The following is a 22,214-nucleotide window of genomic DNA, read 5'->3' as shown; positions in this document are numbered from 1 at the left end:
GGGTCAGTTCAGAAGACGTATAGTTCCTATTGCTGGTGATGAAAAAGAAAATTGCAACATTTCGAAGATTGGTGCCAGGTGTATCTTTTTTTTCAGGTGATGAGGAGAAAAGGGTTCACACTTGCTGAGGATGTTACAGACAACTGATCTGCTTGACTGACAAACGAAATCTTGAAGATTGTGGGGTATAAGGCAAAGGAACGAAGATCACATGAGGGTGCTAAGACGAATTATATGAATAAAAGGAACATATTGAAGGACAATAAAATTGGCAGTGCATAAGCAGCTTTCACCTGCTTCTTGAGCTGGTGCATCTCCTGCTGGGCCCGCTCGCGCTCCTCGGTCTCTGTGGCGAGGCGTGCCTGCAGCTCCTTCTCCTCGTTCTGCACCTGCGTGTTGGCAGCGTGCGACCGCTGCAGCTCTTCCTGCACACTCTGCAGCTGGTGCGACGTCTGCAGCTGCTGTCGCTCCAAGTCCCGCACCTGGCCCTGCAGACGGGTGCGCTCCATGTCCAGACCTGTCTTGGTGTCCTCCAGTGCTGCAACACAATGCCTTATTTTATCATTTTTCTATTGCAGCTCCCTCTTGTGGGATTTCCCATGTTTGCCCCCCACTATGCATCCCAGACTGTTCTGTATGTAGATTGAATGTTGTCCTTCCAGCAATAAAATTTCCTTCTTTTATCATGGAGGAAGGCCCAAAGGCTTGCATTGCTTATTGTGTTTACCTCCTTTGATAGGGATGATTGTTTTAAGGTACTTATCTACACTTAGGAGAAAAATCTGTCTTTTATCCAAATTTTAAAAACTCTTTTTTCCTTGTACCTGACATATAATTAAGGATTTTCACACAAAATAAACCCCTCAAATGTTTTTGGGAGGGCAGGGGGACAATTTTTTAAAGCAAAAATGAAATTTGTTTGTTTTAGTCCTTGGGACACAACTTTTATGTTAGAACAAAATTTTTCTTTCACTGTCTTACACCTGGTTGAGTGTTAGAGAAGGCCGTATGGCCTTAACTCTGCCAGGTTAAATAAATCATTATTATTATTATTATTATTATTGTTATTATTATTATTAAAAGAACACAGAATAAGCTGTGAAAAGTTTTTTCCTATCTGTGCTGTTCATGTGCTTCTGTTGAGTTGTTGACATCAACTGGGGATGACACAAACGCAGTGTACAGTCAGACTTACGTACAAACAACTCAGCATACCGTTAGATGTGCGGAAAGAAAACAAAATCAAAACGAAGTGTTCAGTGATACTGCGATTTCGTTCAACCTATTGAGCTCCAGATTGTTGCAGTGAAAGTATATGGTGTAGCTGTAATACATGTGGCATTTGAATTTTTAGTTTAGATGCCGAAAGTAAAGAATACAAGAGTCTCACTGTTGAAGACATTGAAAGAAGTTGGTAAGGAATATTTCACGGTTGAAGAAGGAAATATTACGTGCAAGGTCTGTGATGTATCTGTAAAAGGGAATGGAGGGCGCTATGTATGACACCATTGTAACAGAAAGAAACATACAGACAATGTGAAACTATGTTTACAAACAAAGAACGAAGGAGTACCAGTAACTATCCTTCAACAAGTAAACAATCAGTTTTTTTTTCAAGGATTTGTGCGAGATGATGATTAAGGCAAACATCCCTTTCAACATTGTAAAAATCATTCTTTTAGGACATTTATGCAAAAACATACATACAGAAAACTTCCCAGTGATACAACATTGCGTAGACTCTTGCTACGAGGACACACTCAATACTGTAAGACGAAATACAATAAATAAGAAAATATGGGTTTCAGTGAAAGACATGTAGGACATGACATCATGTTATAGGAACACTTTCGCCAGAGGGCCCAGGTAACTCATATCTTCTCACTTCAACTGCAGAATTATTTAACAATGTGGTGTTGCATATATGGTTAAAGCAGTAATCGTATAAAATCACAATATTAAAACATGATACAACTCACTGGAAATCTTCTGGAAGGCCTCTTCCAGGGCTCGTCCCTGCTCTCTCTTCTCCCCCTCTATCCTCTTCACGTAGTCTCGCAGCTCCTTGTTGGAGCTGTTGTACTTCTCCTTCTCGTAGTTGCTGTCTGTCAGCTGACGGCGCACATCGGTCAGTTCCTTGCGTAGTGTCTCACTGCAGTTCTCGGCTGCGAACATATTGCAACCTCTCATCATCATGTTACTGCTATGGGAAACTGAGTTCAAAACCCGGAAAATCCAAGTGAGATTTGGTGGCAAACAAAGGTAATGCTAGAATAAGTTTTATCAGGATATTCCAGTTTCTCCTACCATCATTTTACCAATTCTCCATCATCACTTTCTTATTGCCAGCCAACAGTGAAACTTGTGCACTGTTGTTCAAAGATACCTGACCCATACTGTAAGTTATTACTTCTGTGAATAGATAGCGCAGATAACAGTCAGTGTTGCCAATAGGACATAAATGTGCCGCATTATTAAAAATTTTATCCCTCTCTAATAATCGTAAAAAGCACTAACTAGGTGTTGCGAGAAATCGCTGATATTGTCAATTGTGACGATAATTTATTAATCTGCATCATCACCTAGTGTCACCTATTGAGAACTAGCAAAGTTTATCAATTTGTTATATCTTTGATTCTGATTTATCCCATAGTTAGAAAGTTCATTCATTCATTTATTTTATTCCATAGATCTTACATGAGCAATGAAGCTTTAAGATGTGGAACATGTCAACATTTTACAATATTACAATTACAATTTTTACAAATTTTTATAGTTTTACAATTCAGTAATTTTCTACAATTTTTACAATTTTGTACAATTTTTTTACATTTTTTTTTACATTTTGGCGAGATGTAGTGAGATGAGATGAGGTCCGAGGATTCGCCAAAATATTACCCGGCATTTGCCTTTTCGGTGGGGGAAACCTCGGAAAAACCCAACCAGGTTCGCTTACACCATCAGAAAATTGTAGATCAGATGTCTTTGAACGCCAGTACATACCCGACAGAATGTTGTCATTTCCCTGTTGGACGATGGTGATGGTAGTGATGATGATGATGATGATGATGATGATGATGATGATGATGATGATGATGATAATAATAATAGTCGTTGCTGTATTCATATATGCTGACTACATGGGGACAACACTTCCGAAGAAGTCACCGTTAGGGGGCACTGTCCCAAGGAACTGACCAATGAGGGAGTTGCCCCAAGCACTACAAAACTGTTTGTGAACATAAACACATAAAGCTACTCTAGAACACGGCCTGAATAATGACCATTTAATACAGTCTGTGCAGCACAGAGAGAATAAACCTCATGCAGCTATATAAAAATGCTAAGACATTAAACAAAGAAAAATACGTATAAATTCTATCAGTCGGATTCTGAGGGTTTTACTTCTCACAAATATGTTTTTAGACCTCGCCAAACAAGAAAATGTCCAAGTATATAGTTTCGATTTCGTAAAATATTTAAAAAATTCCAAAATCAGTGCTGAAACTTTGCCATGCAAGCCTACCTCTCTACTCTGTGCCATCTTAAACTTTCCTGCGATTGACAATGAGTCAAGATCGCCCCAACAACCTAGCTGTGCCATAGATATCGACCAAACTGCCAACGGGCTCATTGACTATACTTCAGTGCGATATAACACTTTTGCCATGTATAGTCATTCAAGAAAAAATGGCTGGAGTCTTGTTTGAGTCAAAAATCGGTTTTAATGCAAGGTTCACTCATTGCAGTTTCAAACGAAGAGAGATGTGGTCTCCTGATCGATAATTGATCATTAAGAGTTTATTGAATGTTCGTCACTTGGATGACCTTCGCAACACCATCTGTGATCTAGTGGATAGAATTCTAGATTCATATGGAGTTCAATGCCAGCTGGAATTTTTTTTATTATATAATTTTTAATTCCTATGATTTATCATTTTGAAGTCTATATAATTTGTTGTATGGCACACCATAACACACGACAGTTCTTTTGTTAAGAAAAACTCTAGAACTAAGCTACATTTGTAAAGTATTTTCAAAGATAGGACCAACTCCTGAAATGTATGTATACATTAAAAGGCATTCTCCTCGACTAGCCATATGCACTCCCTGCAACCACCGATGAATTATAGCAGAGATTGCAGGAAGACGTCCAACGATATAAAATATGAACTTCTACTAGAAATGTTTTTTTTTTTTTTTTCAATTAGAGAATAAAATAGTTTTCTTTTTTATGCCACAGTATCTTTGTTGTAAAATAATACTTTCCTTATTAGCATTCTATGTCAGTGACTTTAATTTTAGGACATACATTATCTTACTTACTGACTTGAACCTGGGAATTCTGTGCGTTAGTTAGGACAACGTGATGTAATTAACATCTATTCATTATGATGATATGAATGAATCCTGCTACTCCGTCATAAAAGTTTGAAGACATACTTTTCAAAAAGAAGTTTCCTTATGGTGGCTTAGTTTGAAACATATATTATTCACGTAATAAGATGTAGGAAACATACCAGTCAATAACTTACCTTCTGAATCAGTCCTGAAAACCAAAATCCATTTGCTGCCTTGAAATTAATTGACATAAATATTGACTGTTTAGAGGGCTGAACTAATGTGCTAAAAACAGAATGAAATTATTCTGTCATGATGCTGATTCGAAAATACTACAGAGCCAAAGCTCTTGCTTAAGTCGTTCTGTAATCTCGCAGTGGGCATTTCGAACCTACTACAATGGTCAGTTTATTGATACTTTAAATCACTACTCAGAATGCTGGAAAGGAATGATTTACCCCTCATTAGTGCATATCTAGACTGACATAACACTTCAAAGCACTGATGTGCTTTGTGAACTCAGCTGAGGCATTCCCGCGCATGTGCAAATCCAATTTACTGAAACTCAGAAAATTTCATCTGGCCATTTTTTGGGTGACCACTGTACCAGAAATAGAAGCAATTATTTACCCCCGTGATCTTGCAATAGCTGACGGTCCATTCTTAAAGTGATGTTGCAGCAGTATAAAGTTACAACAACTTTCGACAGAAAACTTATCAAAGGCTCTAAACATACCATAGGCTTGGGTTTCTAATTTTTTATTTATAATCACTTATGCTCTCCTTTTAATAGCGTCAATACTAATTTTATGACGACTAAGGTTTTCATGTCAATCAATTTTTTTATTGTGAATAATCTATCTGAAAATTGGTATTAGCCATTATGTTAGTGCCCTCCCAGGGAAACTGGGCGTCTATTGCCATCTTTCCTACCTTCTTTAAGTTTGCGTGCGGTCTCCTGCAGCTGGTTCTGGACGGCATCAAAGCGGTCCTCTGCAAGGTGCAGCTGCACCTTCAGCTCCTCACACTCCTGCTGCACCAGGTCGCGCTCTTTGCGCAGCTCCTCCAGTCTGCCGTCCAGCCTGCTGCGTTCCTCTTCTGCCTTCAGCCTGGAAGATTGTTAAACAGATCTCAGTGACGTTCCTCGACTCCCTGACTAACGTCGATGCACACAGCACGCACCTGGTCTCCTCAAGCCTCGTCTTCAAGCGGGCCAGCTCATCGCGCAGCTGGTTGATGTTGCCACGGTCCTGCTCGGCCCTGGAGGAAGCGTCCCTGCGCAGTCGATCTAAGGATGCCTGTTCCTCCTCCAGCTCCCTCTGCACCCCATCTAGCTTCTCCTGCAATGCCTGCTGGTCGTGATGTGCTGCAGGCAAATAAACACATCTGTATCAAAATAAGTACGACAAACATTATGTTCCCTAGAGAACAGAGTTATTTCACCATATTTACTCTTTGTTTATTATAGGGTCAATATCACATAACTTTGCCGAATTTATAGACAGCCATCCTTAAAATTTTATCTTTTGTCTTCAAATTCACAAGTGCCAACTGTAGAAACATATATGTCTCTGAAGACACGTGACAGCTCATGTGCGTGTTTGTTGCACAGTGGCACTGACTTTCCTCACCATTAACTTCTTAACTTCTATACTCCTCATCAATGAATTGAGTGCTTGTCCATAAGTTCAGTGTTGCTAACCTGTACGCTAATTTTATCAGACACGTGCATATTATGCAACACATGTACTAATCTAGATTGACAGAATTCTTGCATCTGTTGCGCATGCATCATAATTCCTTATTTGAATTATCAAATTGCCAGGGGAAATCTGCACATATTGCTGATATGATATCATCTAACTGGCCTACACATGCACTACTGTATGTGCAGCAAGGCCTGCTGCATCAAGAACTACACTAGCAGTCCCATCAAAGTCTCACCCAGCAGCAGGCCCTGCATCAAGACCTACACTAGCAGTCCCATCAAAGTCTCACCCAGCAGCAGCGCCTGCTGCATCAAGACCTACACTAGCAGTCCCATCAAAGTCTCACCCAGCAGCAGGCCCTGCATCAAGACCTACACTAGCAGTCCCATCAAAGTCTCACCCAGCAGCAGCGCCTGCTGCATCAAGACCTACACTAGCAGTCCCATCAAAGTCTCACCCAGCAGCAAGGCCTGCTGCATCAAGATCTACACTAGCAGTCCCATCAAAGTCTCACCCAGCAGCAGGCCCTGCATCAAGACCTACACTAGCAGTCCCATCAAAGTCTCACCCAGCAGCAGGCCCTGCATCAAGACCTACACTAGCAGTCCCATCAAAGTCTCACCCAGCAGCAGGCCCTGCATCAAGACCTACACTAGCAGTCCCATCAAAGTCTCACCCAGCAGCAGCGCCTGCTGCATCAAGACCTACACTAGCAGTCCCATCAAAGTCTCACCCAGCAGCAGCGCCTGCTGCATCAAGACCTACACTAGCAGTCCCATCAAAGTCTCACCCAGCAGCAGCGCCTGCTGCATCAAGACCTACACTAGCAGTCCCATCAAAGTCTCACCCAACAGCAAGGCCTGCTGCATCAAGATCTACACTAGCAGTCCCATCAAAGTCTCACCCAGCAGCAGGCCCTGCATCAAGACCTACACTAGCAGTCCCATCAAAGTCTCACCCAGCAGCAGGCCCTACATCAAGACCTACACTAGCAGTCCCATCAAAGTCTCACCCAGCAGCAGGCCCTGCATCAAGACCTACACTAGCAGTCCCATCAAAGTCTCACCCAGCAGCAGCGCCTGCTGCATCAAGACCTACACTAGCAGTCCCATCAAAGTCTCACCCAGCAGCAGCGCCTGCTGCATCAAGACCTACACTAGTAGTCCCATCAAAGTCTCACCCAGCAGCAGCGCCTGCTGCATCAAGACCTACACTAGCAGTCCCATCAAAGTCTCACCCAACAGCAAGGCCTGCTGCATCAAGACCTACACTAGCAGTCCCATCAAAGTCTCACTCAGCAGCAGGCCTTGCATCAAGACCTACACTAGCAGTCCCATCAAAGTCTCACCCAGCAGCAGGCCCTGCATCAAGACCTACACTAGCAGTCCCATCAAAGTCTCACCCAGCAGCAGGCCCTGCATCAAGACCTATACTAGCAGTCCCATCATAGTCTCACCCAGCAGCAGCGCCTGCTGCTTGTCATTCTCGGCTCGCAGCAGTGCCTCCTCGTGTTGCTGGCAGATGCTCTCCATGTGCTGCTGCAGTGTCTCGATGCGCTCTTGCAGCTGCTGTATTTCTCCGTCCTTCTCCCCTCCCAGCTGCTGCACTGTCTGCTGGAGTCGCTTCTCCAGGGACAGTCGCACATGCTCCTGTCATAGTTCAAACAATCAAAATAAACTATTCTCCTTCACAGACAAATTCAACATTCTTCCTCCTCCCTCCTAATAGCTCTTTTTGCTCAGTCTTACTCTTCTAGATGGGTGCAACCAGGAATAAAGATTCACAAAAGCAAACTTCTATGATCAGAATCCTATTTTACCAATACAATTTTTAAGTTTTCACTCTGCACTTTGGATTTCTCAATGTAGACTCTGTTCACAATTACTATTAATTTTTATTCACTGTGATGTTTAATAGGATGCGCCAGTAACTATGACTATTTGCGCCCTTAACTAAAATTCTTTAAAAAAAAAACACACAAACAATATCATAAATAAAATGCGAACACGAGCTAGAAATGTTGTCACACTTAAATGAGGTACACAAATTCATTAATAACAAGGTGATTTGGAAGATATCATGAAATGAACAATTATTAGACCCTAGGCAATGTTTAAAAAGAGACCACAAAATAATAAAATAAAGAGCACCAGAAGCAAGTTATCAGACGATCTGAAGGACAATATTAATCTATAACATTTTCGGACATAAAAAGTCGGAAATATAAAGTTTAGTTAAAACAAATAAAAAGCAACAAAAGGCCCTTCAGATGTAAAGGGTCTGGAGAATGAACAACAACGGGCCAATAAACAATTAATTTTTAGTTTGCACAGTAAAAGTAGGGAACAATTTTTAAATAAAATATTATGATGATTTTGAGAAGTGCAAAGTTAACTGCTGAAAACAAAAGGAGACGTTTTTAATAAACATGGAAATGTGAATGCTTTACATAGAATTTACAAGACATTCTTTTTGAATGCATATTTGGATGTTAAGTGAGTCTAGTGATGAGGAAGAATCTAACGAAAAGCTACACGATTTTCCTGACCTCATAATTCATCCAGTCTTCATATTTGATGCATAACACTTATAATAAAATATAAAATATGGTGAAATGTTAAGACCTATTGAACTAATAACTTTTAATTACGTACCAGTGTTTATTATCGAAACATAAGATGGTACTATGCCCCTCTGACTAGTTTCAGCGTGATGTCCGCCATTTTCAAACAGTCTACTGAGGTTTTTCGCATGATTCTCCATGCGTTTTTTTAGAGTGAAACGTGAAGCACTGTAGCAAGTCTGTTTCACTTTAGCAGCCATGCAGCAACTGTATGAGTTTGCAGCACGATATATCATGGCGGAATGTTTATATTGTTAAAATCTTACAGTAATAATAATTCCATATCATTATCATGGAAGCCGAAACTATTTAACATGTTTGGTTCTTCTATATTGATGCAGTAACAGCAGCCAATATTAATTGTCCACCATTTTGCAGTCAGCTGGCCGGTCCCTCCTTTAAAGTCGCGACGCTGTTATTCCCGGCGCGACTCCTCCTCTTTGCTTACGTCTTAGAAAGTGAAGGCTCTATAAAGTCTAGGTAGGTAGTATCGTTCGCCATTTTTGTTCTTTCGTTGCCGAGCTACCATACAAGGAATCTATTTGCCACACTGTTAAACATTATCATGTCATAGCTCCTATGATAATAAATCAAACGCACTGTAATTCAGCAAATAATTGAGTGGCAAATAACGTCTTCATGTGCTTCCTGCGAACGCCAACGAAAGAGCGGAAATGGCGGGCGATTATATTAAGTATTTATCGAGCCTTAAGAAATTAATAACGTCTTCATAAGCGAATCACAAGACGCACACGTTTAAATGTAGCTGACCTGCAACGCAATTGGCTGCCGGAAATTAGAGTGACGGGACTATAGCTTCAGCGCTTTAAACAGATGCTTGGGGGTAGTGGGGGTGTGTCTGTGTCGAGCAGGGTGTGTGTTTTGAAATTCAGTTGAGTGTTGTGTCAACTTAAATGCACTTGGACTCGTCCATCCCTCCATGTGGGCAGTAAGCACTTTCATATTCAAGAAGAAATTTTATCCCTAAACTCTGTTCCTGCGTTGGTGGTTAGTCTCTGCACACCACTACAAAATGATGTGCTTAACACGAATTTATTATGTTCATCCTAAAATACAGATTGATAATGGAAACATTACTTTGTTTCGTCTTCTACGTCTCTACTGATGAATCAGAATAATCCTGAACTGGTGTATTGACAACACACTGGTTCAAATTACCCACAGTACTTCTTTGATGCGTGGAAGTGAGAAGAAGGTGGAAGCTCCAGACTCTACTGATATATTTTTCTGGTTTTCTTTATTATTCCAATACATCTGTTGTCTGTGCTAATATTTTCTAACTTTTCAAGTCCGGGACCCACCATGAAGGATATTAAACTTCACGCGACCCGTAAGTTAAATTAGTACACTCTAATCACTTATGAAAAAGTAAATACTGTATGATTGTATGTTAATAAAAAATACGATATTACTCTACTTGAGGACATGTTGAAATTTTGTCTGTCATGTCTGCATAAGCTGGTGTATGTTGGGTTCAAGTCCGGTTAATCAGAGTGTGCATCAAGTCTATTTCTGTACTTGCTTTTCCCTCGAAGTAAAGAGGATAATTCCTTTCACAAAGATATGATGTTGCAAACGGCATGAGCAACTTTAATGTCCCATTCGAAAGTTCAGGATATTCACGAATGATATCCATAAAGTTGTTATATCTGAGTTTTAATGTCAGAATCACACAACTGTTCTCTTGGTTTCACTGACAAGTTTGAACTTTCCAAATATAGGAATGGGTCTCAAATCCAATTGAATTCGCTGTAATTTTCTGGAAAATAACTTTCAATATCATTATTGAGAGCAGAATCACAAAAATCAAAAGATAAGGAAAAATATTGAACACAGTGATGGCTGGGCCTTGAAGGAATAAAGCGAGTTCATTTAGGCCATTCAGTGACCCTACTTTATATACAACAGATTTTTCCTGTCTAAATCGCATTAATGCATGAGCAAAATATTCTTCACTTTTATTTTTAACACTCAAAGGTTTGTTTCCAAGTGCCCTCGTAATTTATTTGGTTTCATGGAAGCAGTTGGGAGAATTTCGTAACATGATACACACTACGGTTTGGGTCGTCTTTATCACCATACCACATAAATTCCAACATGAAAGAGTTCGCGTCATATTTACCTTGATATTGCTTCTTTCTTTTCGCGTCAATTTCCGAACTAGTCGCACTTATGTCATTCACTATCACTCACGGGATTGCTAGTGTACATGTTCCTCATTTAAACCATGGATCCATCATTAAGTATGAACACAGAAACATACTCACTGATCTGACTGAAGACTGAGTGTGAATAATAGCAAAATTATTATTATTGACGGTCGGAAACAAAGAGACTGGCTCAAAGAAATTATTTTGATATCTCTTATTCACAAATCTGATTGTCGGCAGAACATAAGACCCCATCACTGCATGTGGTAGCTTCAAAGGCTGCAGCCTGTTAGCCATCATAGCGGTTTTGTTTTGTTGCGAAAACTATGAACTCACAAGCACAAGAAGAAAGACACAACAGGAGACTACTGAGCAAAAATTTAATTTTATTAGCAGTAACATTTTATTCCCTATTATTAGATTTAAATTTCAAGTTGATTGAAACTCACTGTTGACTTTTGTCAATTAGAATTACATAATACAAATACACTGCTACCGATCTCAATTAAATTAAAAGGAGTGAATACACTCATATCTCCCATTGCTCAGGTTTACTATGCCCATGTTCACTGAATGTTGATAATGATAACTTTCAAAATGCTTTGTAGATCTGACGGGTCATTCCACAATCCACCAAAACATCGTCCGTGACCCATAGTTTGAGAAATGCTGCTTACCCTCTCCTCTGTGAGCTTCCTGACGGTGTCGTCGCCCTGCTTCTTGAGGTTGGCGATCACCTGCTGGAACTCGGCCTCCTGTGTGCTGGCCTGCTGACTCAGGCTGGCCTTCATCTCACGCGCCCTCTTTTCCGAAGTGTCCAGGTCACGTGTCAGGCGGCACACCTGCCCTTTCAAGGCCTCCTGCTTCACCAGCAACTCCTGTTGCTCCTTCTCCAGCTGAGCTCGCTTGGTGTCCACAGTCTCCAGGTTCGTCTGAGTGTCGAACAGAACACCCTCCAGTGCCTCTTTCTCACTGCGCAGTGACGCCATTTGCTCCTGCAATCGCTGCAGCTCCTTTTCATTTGCTTCCAGAAGAACCTGACAAAGTGGGAAATAATGAGGTTTGGCCCAACAACGGCATTTAAACAGCATCTAAAAATAAGGCAAAAAAAATTATCATCCTCATGTGCTGACCAATAGTTTCGATACTTACTGTCCAGCATAATATGTTAAATACACAGAAAGTAATTAAATAACCACCAGTGATATTTTCCTTACAAAAAATGTAAAGTAACTGTTAATTACTCGACCCCAGGAAGAACAGAAAAACACACGTGATCACTTCAGTCAGAAAGAGTAATTCGTAAATAACTCGCTAGGCTCACCTGTCTCTCCTCCTTATCCTTGACCAGGTCTTCCAGGTCACGATTCAGTCGAGCATTGGTTTCGTTGGTTTGCTCCAGTCTCTGTCGTATTCTCATCAACTCCTCATTCAACGCTTCTTTCTTTCGAGCTAGTGACGACAGCTGGTTGCTTAGATCTCCCCTTTCCCGGGACACTTGTCCCAATTCTAGTTCTACCTGCAAAAGACTCAGTTTTTTATTTCGATAACCATAATGGAAATATTTTTAACATCAATTTCTGTGGACTGCATCTGTACATATATTTGGTACATGTTAACGTGTACAATAATAAAATTATTTTCTCGAAAGCCTGAAGTCAACCAGCATCAGTAGAATTTGCAATTGCATCGAACTTCCCGTCAATAAAATTATACTATACAACTGCATATGTATCATCTTAAACAAGAGAAAAAAATGATTGGCTGCCATAGCTAAGTTCCCTTTGAAAGACTATGGTTAATTTTGTGAGAGCTTAGGTTTAGAACTGAACGAATTTCTTAAGCTAAGCTCTGCTCTGCTCTGTTTTGTTTGCTTGTTGCTTTTTCTGTGTGTTTTCAGATCAAGTGTTATAACTAATCTGTAACAAAGGTATACTCAAGGAGTAAATTAGGTGCAAAATAAACATCCTTTCCCTAGTTGTGTGAGCCGGACACAGTCCAGATTGGACATAAGACAAATACATGCTATTGGAAAACAGTAATTTTTTGTGTCTAAAACTGTACATTATGCTTCTTTGCTAAGAGATGCACATCAACACTCATGTTAAGTTATACTACTGTTCTTGCTTCTGAATCTTGTTATGATGCCTCACATTGAGGACAACCCAGTTACAACCTCCACTGCTGTGTGACAAAAATTAATAGTTCTGGCAGTTTCTTGAGCTAAAAGTGGTACAAGTGCCAAAGTTAGCCCTTTCTCTTTCTGAAAATTAACTCATACAACTTTCTTGTGTCATAATGTTATAAAATTGTAATAGTACCATACAATTAAGTGACACATTAGTACAGTTTAGTCCTTGTAAATCAGTCTGTTCTTCTGCATGAAGCATCATCTGTCAGTATAGACAGAACTTCTGCTCTTTTTATACAAAAGTTTTAAATAAAATAAACCAAAGAATTCAATTAATTAACAAATATGTGAAGCTTGGTGAAAATTAGTACTAATCAAGTTGGGTCCCGTGTCTACCTTTCCTCATATAATTATAGAGAACCATAACGTCTGATAGAGCACATCAAAATACACAAATTATCAATATGAACCTAAATCTCAACTTAAAATTTTCCTTTATGTCAAGTGCAGCGTGTAGTTTTTCTACAAATAAATGTATTTTATGTAAGAAATTAGATGTAAGTACTATATTTAAAAATCTTTAATAACCCGTCTTTTGTCTTCGTGGTACAGATAAATTACAACTTCCAACAAAGTGGGTGTTAACATTGGTCGCACATCACAAAAATGATTTGGTAAACACAATTATGTACAACTCCATAGCCAGTAAGTCTTGTCAGGATAAGAACCTGCTTGACGTAACACAGGAACGGTTGTTGCTCCTGCGACTCAAGATCAGGGATGTCGAGCATTTTGTTGGATTTCATAGTAGGAAGGAAGAATTTTTAAGATGATACCCCAGTGCACAGGACATGCTGTACAGTCTTGTGCCCTTGCACAGCAGTAAAAGATCGTCTTCACCGTATGTATGGAACATTGCAGATGATGAGAGGCAATTTGCGATCTGATGACGCAGCATTCAATGCTCACAACCGTCTGAGAGCAGGTGCCAGGTTGTCTCCAAGATCCACAAATGGGCTGGAATTGTAGATGACAATCTCATACTCGTATCTCCTGTCAAATGCCAGGGGAGCTCTAATGCTGTTTGTGGTATTAGCATGATGGCGCTCACCAAATTTCAGCATCTAGGCCTGCCAGGAATTAAAACCCTATTCAATCAAAGATATTTAAGTCGAGGAGGGCTTGTGTCTTAGGCCCCCAGGCTTGAATATTTTAGATTCCTTTATCTGGGGTCCAATTAAAGATGTGAGTCTCTGGCGTCTGTCAGCCCACTCGAGTTGTGTGGATATAAGGGGAAAAATTGAGTTCCTGGGTAGCTCAGTTGGTAGCGCGCTGGTATGTTCAACCAGAGGGCCTCGAGATCAATACCTGGCCCTGGAACAATTTTTCCCTTGAAATTATTCAAATCTCCTTCACAGGGAGATTTACCTGAAAAAAACTAGACTTGTCCAATTAAAGAGTTAGTGTACAGAGTGGTACCGGAAAATATGGAGCTGCTCAAGATGACACGGCATCATGCTAGGGTTGTTGCCACACGTGCTCATGTAAATTAATTTGTCTCCTTTCTTTTATTATTTTTGTTACTTTAGGATTTCCAGTTGATACTACTGCCTCTTCTAGCATTCCTTTTACTGGAAAAGTTCAGATATTACTCTATTATTATAAAATGCACGATATATTACTCAATGGCACAATTGCTATCAGCAGTAAGAAGTAGACACCACTGTTTGATATTGTTTCATGCCACTAATTTGTTTAGTTGTTCTCAATATAAAGTACATTAATAAGGATCATTATAAGGAACATGAACCACATCGATTGTGGTCTGTAATGTGACTTCAAAGCATTTTCCCAAATATCTGCGTAACTGTTGACTGCAGAGTAGTATTTCCTATCTTTAAATTTTACCAGTGAAAAATTCCTTTCCAGAACAAAGAATTATATTTGTTCAGATCATATTTCTGCACATTTAAAGGATAAAACTAAAATTGTTTCAATCATTTGTTATCATAATAAATTAATGCCATTATTTACAGTTCACCCTGTATATATGTATATAATGGTAATAGATGAAGTCAATGCGAAGAAGTTTTGTCAATACGTTTTCTGATATGTCCAATAGTTTTGAGAATACAAAATGTAACGTCTTGCAACACTCCTGAGGCCATTGTCCCCAGTGGGGGTGAGTATAACTGCAAACATCCACTCTGCAAGACTTGCGAGGGGAGAATCTAAACAAAAACGTCTCATCAGATATGTTTCGATAAAATTACTGTAGATGAAATCATAAAGTATTGAAGCAATTAATTAAGCAAGTTGTTTGATTTTTAACATTTTTTTTATCATGCTATAACCACTTTAACTCTAAATTTAATATCATCAAAATTATTTCACAATCAGAGTAAATGCTGATTTCTTTGCTTTTTACATAATTACAAAATAGTAAAGAATGTACCTTCTTATATAACAAAACTATTTCCATTAAAGATTCTTTTACATTTGAAGTAAACTCAAAGTAATATTATTACTAATACACATTCTGTAACTCAGTCTCCATTTAAGTTATTATCTTTGAAAAAATTAAAAATAAATTAATATAGAAAAGAAATTAAGTTTACAGTAACGTGTTAAGTGTTACGAATACACAATAATTTGATCAAAACGTATCTGATGAGATTTTTTGTTTACATCTCCTCTCGCAGGTCTTGCAGTTACACTCACCCCCACTGCAGAGCAATGATCTCGAGGAGCGTTGCAACACGTTACATCTCGTATTCTCAAAACTACTGGACGTATCAATAAACGCGTACACATGCAGACACGGAAATTAGGAAAACAGACAGTGTAACACATTAAAAAATAATCATTACAAAATCGTTACACATAGATTAAATGTAAATAAATCAAGCTCTCCAGCACTATTGACCTTGCTGCCAATACTACCACCTTCGCCTCCACTGCCACTACAACTGCAAAACTGTGCATTATGTTTCTTATCAGTTAGCATTTAAAATAGAAGAGATTAGGAGATTTATCACACTGCAGTCGCTGTGTCTTACTTTCTCTTTCTCAATCTCCAGGAACTTGATCTTTTCCTGGAGGGAGACTTTGTCCGACTCCAGATCCAGGCGTGTCTGCTCAGCCTGGAGTAACTCCTTCCTGAGAGATCCCAAGTCATTCTGCTGGTCCGCACACTGGCTCTGAAGAGCTGCCTTCTCGTCCTCCACCTGCAGCAATTCCCGACAAAAGCACTTTCTCTTTGGGGTAATATTCAAAATTCACATGTGTTTTATTATAATGATGCCTTCAACCACAATAAATTGTAATTATTTACCATCAGAGATGATCACGATAATGATGATCAGAGCTCTGATTCACAGGCACTGTAAAGAAATATTGCTACTTTGTATGTGTCTGATATCCGATATTTCTCGATTAGAAGCAATGCATAATCACAGAAGCCTTTGAAGAAGACAAAACAAATTTAAGTGCAGCGTGTTTTGATAACTGCACACATAACATGCTCGGTGACTACTGGCCTCCTTCAGGTATTATTGGAAGATTTAAATTTCCTAACATTGTAAAGCACACTTTCTCAAACATAATGTACATCATGCCTACCCAAATATAGTTCATGTCTTTTTAGCTTATAGTGCATATAAGTTCAGGCTCGAATGATCATTATAAAGCAAAATAAGAAGATGAATGCTGATAATATAATAATTAATGTAATAACATACAAGTATTGTTATTGTTATTCAAAACATGGCAAATTTAATGTGCACAAATGACCAAAATACAAGACATGCTGATGAAGTTACACAACTGTACCCGATGTTAGCATAACATGTTGTTAATCATTGTTCGAAGATTAAGTCGGAGAGGATTATGGGCCATATAGTCGATAAGTATAATAAAAATAGTTAACTGTACTTCCGTTTGATCTACTGGTACTTAAACAGATGAAGTAAGGATTCGTAAAAGTAATGGCTATATAATAATAATAATAATAATAATAATAATAATAATAATAATAATAATAATAATAATAATAATCATCATCATCATCATCATCATTCTGCTTCCCCATTATCTCCTGGCTTAGATGCCTCACGATGCTTTATTCGGCCACTTATGAGGTTCCAATATGTCTTTGGACAGTTGACTAAACAACAACAATAATAATACTTCCCCATTATCTGCTGCCTTAGTTGCGCCATGAGTGATGCCTTATTTGTATCATGAAGTTCCAACATGTCTCGGACAGTTTACTAACTACTACCACCACCACCACCAATAATAATAATAATAATAATAATAATAATAATAATAATAATAATAATAATAATAATAATAATAATAATAATAATTTTTTTAGTAGGTTATTTTACGACGCTTTATCAACATCTTAGGTTATTTAGCGTCTGAATGAGGTGAAGGTGATAATGCCAGTGAAATGAGTCCGGTGTCCAGCACCGAAAGTTACCCAGAATTTGCTCATATTGGATTGAGAGAAAATCCCGGAAAAAACCTCAACCAGGTAACTTGCCCCGACTGGGAATCGAACCCGGGCCACCTGGTTTCGTTGCCAGACTCGCTAGCCGTTACTCCACAGGTGTGAACTTAATAATAATAATAATAATAATAATAATAATAATGAGTATGATGTGATGTGATTCTGAAGGTGTTGATAGTGAAAGTGGTGATAATGGTGGTAGTGTTCGTGTGTATTGGTACTAAATGGGGTAGTTGTGGTGGTGGAGTGGTAGTGCTTGTAATAGTAGTAATGGTGTTGATGGTGATAAAGGCAAAGATGATATATGTTCCTTCATGTCACTGCTCTTCTAAATTATAGAGTCTATTAAGAGCTTCCAAGATGAAAAGAGACGGAAGTGGAAGCAACCAAATTTTCAAGAAAGCCTCAGATCGCTGCTCACCTTCTTCACTTCGTCTTGTAGTCGTTTCTTGTCCTGTTCTAAACTACTGCAAACTGTCTCCATTTTGGCTAGTGTCTCCTGCACGTCTGACTTCTCCAGTAACATTCGCTCCAGTTCTAACTCGAGGTCACCTGTGAAAATCATCAAGATGCATACCAATGCCTGTCTATGCAGATCATCCCAACTATAAGACAATTAGTTGACTCGAACTCTACTAGTAACAGTAAATTTCTATCCATAATAATTGCCTGTCCTATCACGGCTAAGTTTTGTGTCCTACAGTTATGTGCATTCCGTGTTTGGAGTGCTAGACAGCCAGTTTAAGAAATTCTGACACGGTCCAAACAAAATCTTATAATTACGTATCTTTGAAAACGAAACAGCAGCACTGTCTCACAAATACGTTATTTAATGTGCCCCCTTCTTAATGATGGGGCATACCACTTTCTTATTCAGATTGTCCATAACTATGCTACCGTGCATAACAGGACTATGCTGAAATATCCTACTGGATGTTGTCATGAGGATGATGTGCATATCAATGTTGACAAAACAAACACCATCTGTTCATTCTTAGACATCAGCTAACTCCAATCAAAACACATGTTTTTTTAAACAGAGAGAGAGGGGGAGAGGGAGAGAGAGAGGGACAGGGAGAGAGAGAGAGGAAAGAGGGAGAAGAGGGAGAGAGAGAGGGAGAGAGGGGGAAAGGAAGAGAGAGAGGAAAGGAGAGGGGGAGAGGGAGGGAGAGAAGGAGGGAGAGAGGGAGAGGGAGAGAGAGGGAGGGACAGGGAGAGAGAGGGAGAGAGAGGAGGAGAGGGAGAGAGAGAGGGAGGCAGGGAGAGAAGGCGGGAGATGAAGAGAGAGGGAGGGAGGGAGAGAAGGAGGGAGAGGAAGAGAGGGAGAGAGAGAGGGAGGGAGGAAGAGGGGGAGAGAGAGAGAGGGAGGGAGAGAGGAAGAGAGGGAGGTAGAGAGGAAGAGAGAGATGGAGAGAGAGGGGAAAGGAAGAGAGAGAAAGGGAGAGGGAGAGAGAGGGAGAGGGGGGAGAGAGAGGAAGAGAGGGAGGGAGAGAGACGGGAAAGGAAGAGAGAGAGGAAGGGAGAGGGAGAGCGAGGGAAGGAGAGAAGGAGGGAGAGAGGGAGAGGAAGAGAGGGAGGGAGAGAGACGGGAAAGGAAGAGAGAGAGGAAGGGAGAGGGAGAGCGAGGGAGGGAGAGAAGGAGGGAGAGAGGGAGAGGAAGAGAGGGAGGGACAGGGAGAGAGGGAGGGAGAGGGACAGGGAGAGGGAGGGAGAGAGACAGGAAGGGAGAGGGTGAGAGAGAGAGAGGGAGAGGGAGAGAGATGGAGAGAGGGAGGGAGAGAGAAAGGAAGGGAGAGGGAGAGAGAGCGGGAGGGAGAGAAAGGGAGAGAGGGAGATGGAGAGGGAGAGGGAGAGAGAGGGGGATAGGGGAGAGAAAGAGGGAGAGGGAAAGGGAGAGAGAGGGAGAGAGAGAGAGGGGAGAGAGGGAGGGATGGGGAGATGAGAGGGAGAGAAAGATACGGGGGAGAGGGAGAGAGAGAGTGGGAGAGAGAGAGGGGGGAGAGAAGAGGGAGAGAGAGGAAGAGGGAGAGAGAGAGAGAGGGGGAGAGGGAGAGGGGGGACAGAGAGAATGCATAAACTAACCATTACAGTACATGAGTAAAATGAAAAATGAAGAAACAAACGAAGGAATAAAAAATAAATACAAAACTGAACAAAGAAGTAAAATAAGTGGGAAGTTAATATATAAATGAATGAATGACTAGTCAATCAGTATACACATGAATACATCAGGAAATAAGAAGAACAATCCACTAAAAGAATCTACAGCCAGGATTCGTCTCAACACCGACGGTGCCATACTATACTGGGAAGCCAGAAAACTGCTGGTTATAACAAGGAGCCGCCACTAGACGACGACATCGGGAAATAAATACATAAATGAATACAGAATTCCTTATACGCACATGCACACACACATACACTCTCTCACCTTTGCTCTTTTCGACCTGCGCAATGAGACCATCCGACTCCATCCTCTGCTGCTCCAGCATGTCGCGGGACAGGTACGCTTTGTTCATCTCCTCACGCAGTGTGAGCAGCTCCTCCCTCAATCGACTGCACCGCTCCTCCTCGGCCCTCAGGTTCATTTCCCTGCATCACACAATGGCGGGTCCTTCACATGTCACTGTGTACATAATGTTGATTATTATTGAATCGATGATTGCAGAAAGGATCTCAGTCACTTAAATACAGTTTTGAGATGAAAGAAAAACTATTTGAATGTTTCCACGACATTTTTATATGTATGTAGTTCATTTCTGTGGAAAGAATACGTCAACATACACTTTAAAGCTATCTTGTTAACACTTCCTACTTCAATTAAAACAGTGAATATAATTTTATAATTGATAGATCCAGGCCCTTTCTGCAATCAATGAAAATAGACGATAAAATATAGTAATAAATCACCTCACATCATAATGAATATATTAATGTAGACAAATTCAAATAATGTTCAAACCTATGTGTTAATTATTTGTTTTTACTTGATTATTTAACGATGCTCTATGATGAGATGATAATTGGCGAGATGAGGCTGACAATTCGCTGTAGATTACCTAAAATTTACCTACGATTTGGGGAAAACCTCGAAAAAAACTCAACTAGGTAATCAGCCCAAGCATAACCCCCGGATCAGCAAGCAAATTTGCTACAACCTGAGTTACGCTGGTGGCTTCTAGTCAATACTATGTGTTAAAATTAACAAACATATTTTTATTATTCCATTAGTGAAAGCATAAAAACTTCAATTTTCGGAAGATGAGGGGCTAGGAATGTCATTTATATTATATTACCATTTTCAATACAGGTATCGTCTTTTTTTTTTTTTTTTGCCAGTGGAAGTCAAATAGTTTATTAGTAATATTTTGTAATTTTCTTAATACTTCTCGTTCTTCAGCTTTCTTTCGCTTAGAGAGAGAGGGAGAGAGAGAGGAAGGGCGTGCTAGGAAGCAGATGAGACAGAGTATTGTCGAAGTAAGGAGGACAGAGGGGCAGCAACAAATAATACCATTATTGTTCAACGATTTGATCCTATTATTATTATTATTATTATTATTATTATTATTATTATTATTATCTATTTTGAGCCCCCTTAAAACCCGAGGCCTCCTTCTGATTCAAATATCCATAAACAACCCTCCACAAAGCCCGATTCACTTCCAATATGGAGTAATAATCAAACATCTTCCTTTTCCTGAGGGGGACATATTTCCACAAGATTCTGGAGATGAAATGGATGAACCTATCCAGACTATATTTCTGGTGTGACCTTCATTGAGCCCTGTTTCATCTGTGTAATCTGTAATATATTTTCCTGCCTTCTTGCCTCTTTGATTTTATAGTCTGTAAAAATCTCACCTCCACAGAATAACATTATCTTTGTCTATCAGGATACCATTATGTCCATGACGAGCATACTTGAAATTAAGTTTCTTTTCGGGACAAAAGAAGATATATCAGATGATAGACGACATTAAGATATATGGATCACATGTTGAGACTATGAGGAAGGCAGAAAATAGGAAAGATTGAAGGATGCTGGGTTTGTAGTGAAAGATCTGCCATTGGGCAGAAAACTATGAATGAGTGACTGAATAACTCAGAAAATGTTCTTCGAAAGTCCTGTAAATCAGTATCTTCATTAACCAAAGGAAGTACTTCTGTCTACTGTGGGCAGTTCATTTCAAAAGAAAAACACATGCACTTTTGTTCCGATAGCATTTTTATCAAAATCGTCAACTGCATCAACAATTTTCGCACGTGGCTTTTTTTGTCGATTTCACGCAATTATTTGTCAAAAAGCTTTTGATGCTGTGAACAGAGTACAGTTTGGGAAAATTTTAGGTAAAACAGGAATTCCAGAACATCTAATTCATGCAATACAAAGCATGTATGAAAGTACAAAAATCAAAATCAAAATTAATAACACTACAAGTAATAAAAGTACAACAATGAACCAAGAGGTGAAACAGGGTTGTCCAATGTCCCCGATGCTGTTTAATATCTATATAAATGATATTATTAAGACTTGGGAAACTGAATTAACAACACACTTCATGATCAATGACTACCCACTTTATGCAGATGACCAGATCATTTTAGCTAATTCTGAAGACAATTTACAAAAGGCACTATACACTTGATAACGAATAGCAAACGACTATAATCTGAATATCTGTACAAAATAACTAAAATAATGGCTTTTGAGGGGAAAAATCAT

At 39.6% G+C, this 22,214-nt stretch overlaps 1 protein-coding gene across 3 annotated transcripts in view; it reads right to left on the bottom strand.

Moving 5' to 3' along the window:
* The window catches only part of Root (ciliary rootlet coiled-coil, rootletin), an 88,417-nt gene that overhangs the window by 28,253 nt on the left and 37,950 nt on the right, over positions 1-22,214 (bottom strand). For all 3 annotated transcript variants that reach the window (XM_069836550.1, XM_069836549.1, XM_069836551.1), the window contains exons 11-20: positions 19,923-20,083; positions 17,913-18,043; positions 16,035-16,202; positions 12,169-12,363; positions 11,522-11,881; positions 7,507-7,699; positions 5,524-5,707; positions 5,275-5,450; positions 1,980-2,165; positions 294-538 (exon numbers count right to left, since the gene is read on the bottom strand). In XM_069836550.1, coding sequence (XP_069692651.1) covers positions 294-538; positions 1,980-2,165; positions 5,275-5,450; positions 5,524-5,707; positions 7,507-7,699; positions 11,522-11,881; positions 12,169-12,363; positions 16,035-16,202; positions 17,913-18,043; positions 19,923-20,083 — 1,999 coding nt within the window. The remainder of the gene's footprint in view (positions 1-293; positions 539-1,979; positions 2,166-5,274; positions 5,451-5,523; positions 5,708-7,506; positions 7,700-11,521; positions 11,882-12,168; positions 12,364-16,034; positions 16,203-17,912; positions 18,044-19,922; positions 20,084-22,214) is intronic.

This window comes from Periplaneta americana, chromosome 9, assembly GCF_040183065.1.
Source record: "Periplaneta americana isolate PAMFEO1 chromosome 9, P.americana_PAMFEO1_priV1, whole genome shotgun sequence".
In the NCBI taxonomy this organism is placed as follows: Eukaryota; Metazoa; Arthropoda; class Insecta; order Blattodea; family Blattidae; genus Periplaneta; species Periplaneta americana.
The sequence above is the reverse complement of the archived record's forward strand: the minus strand, read 5'-3'. Positions and strand labels throughout refer to the sequence as shown.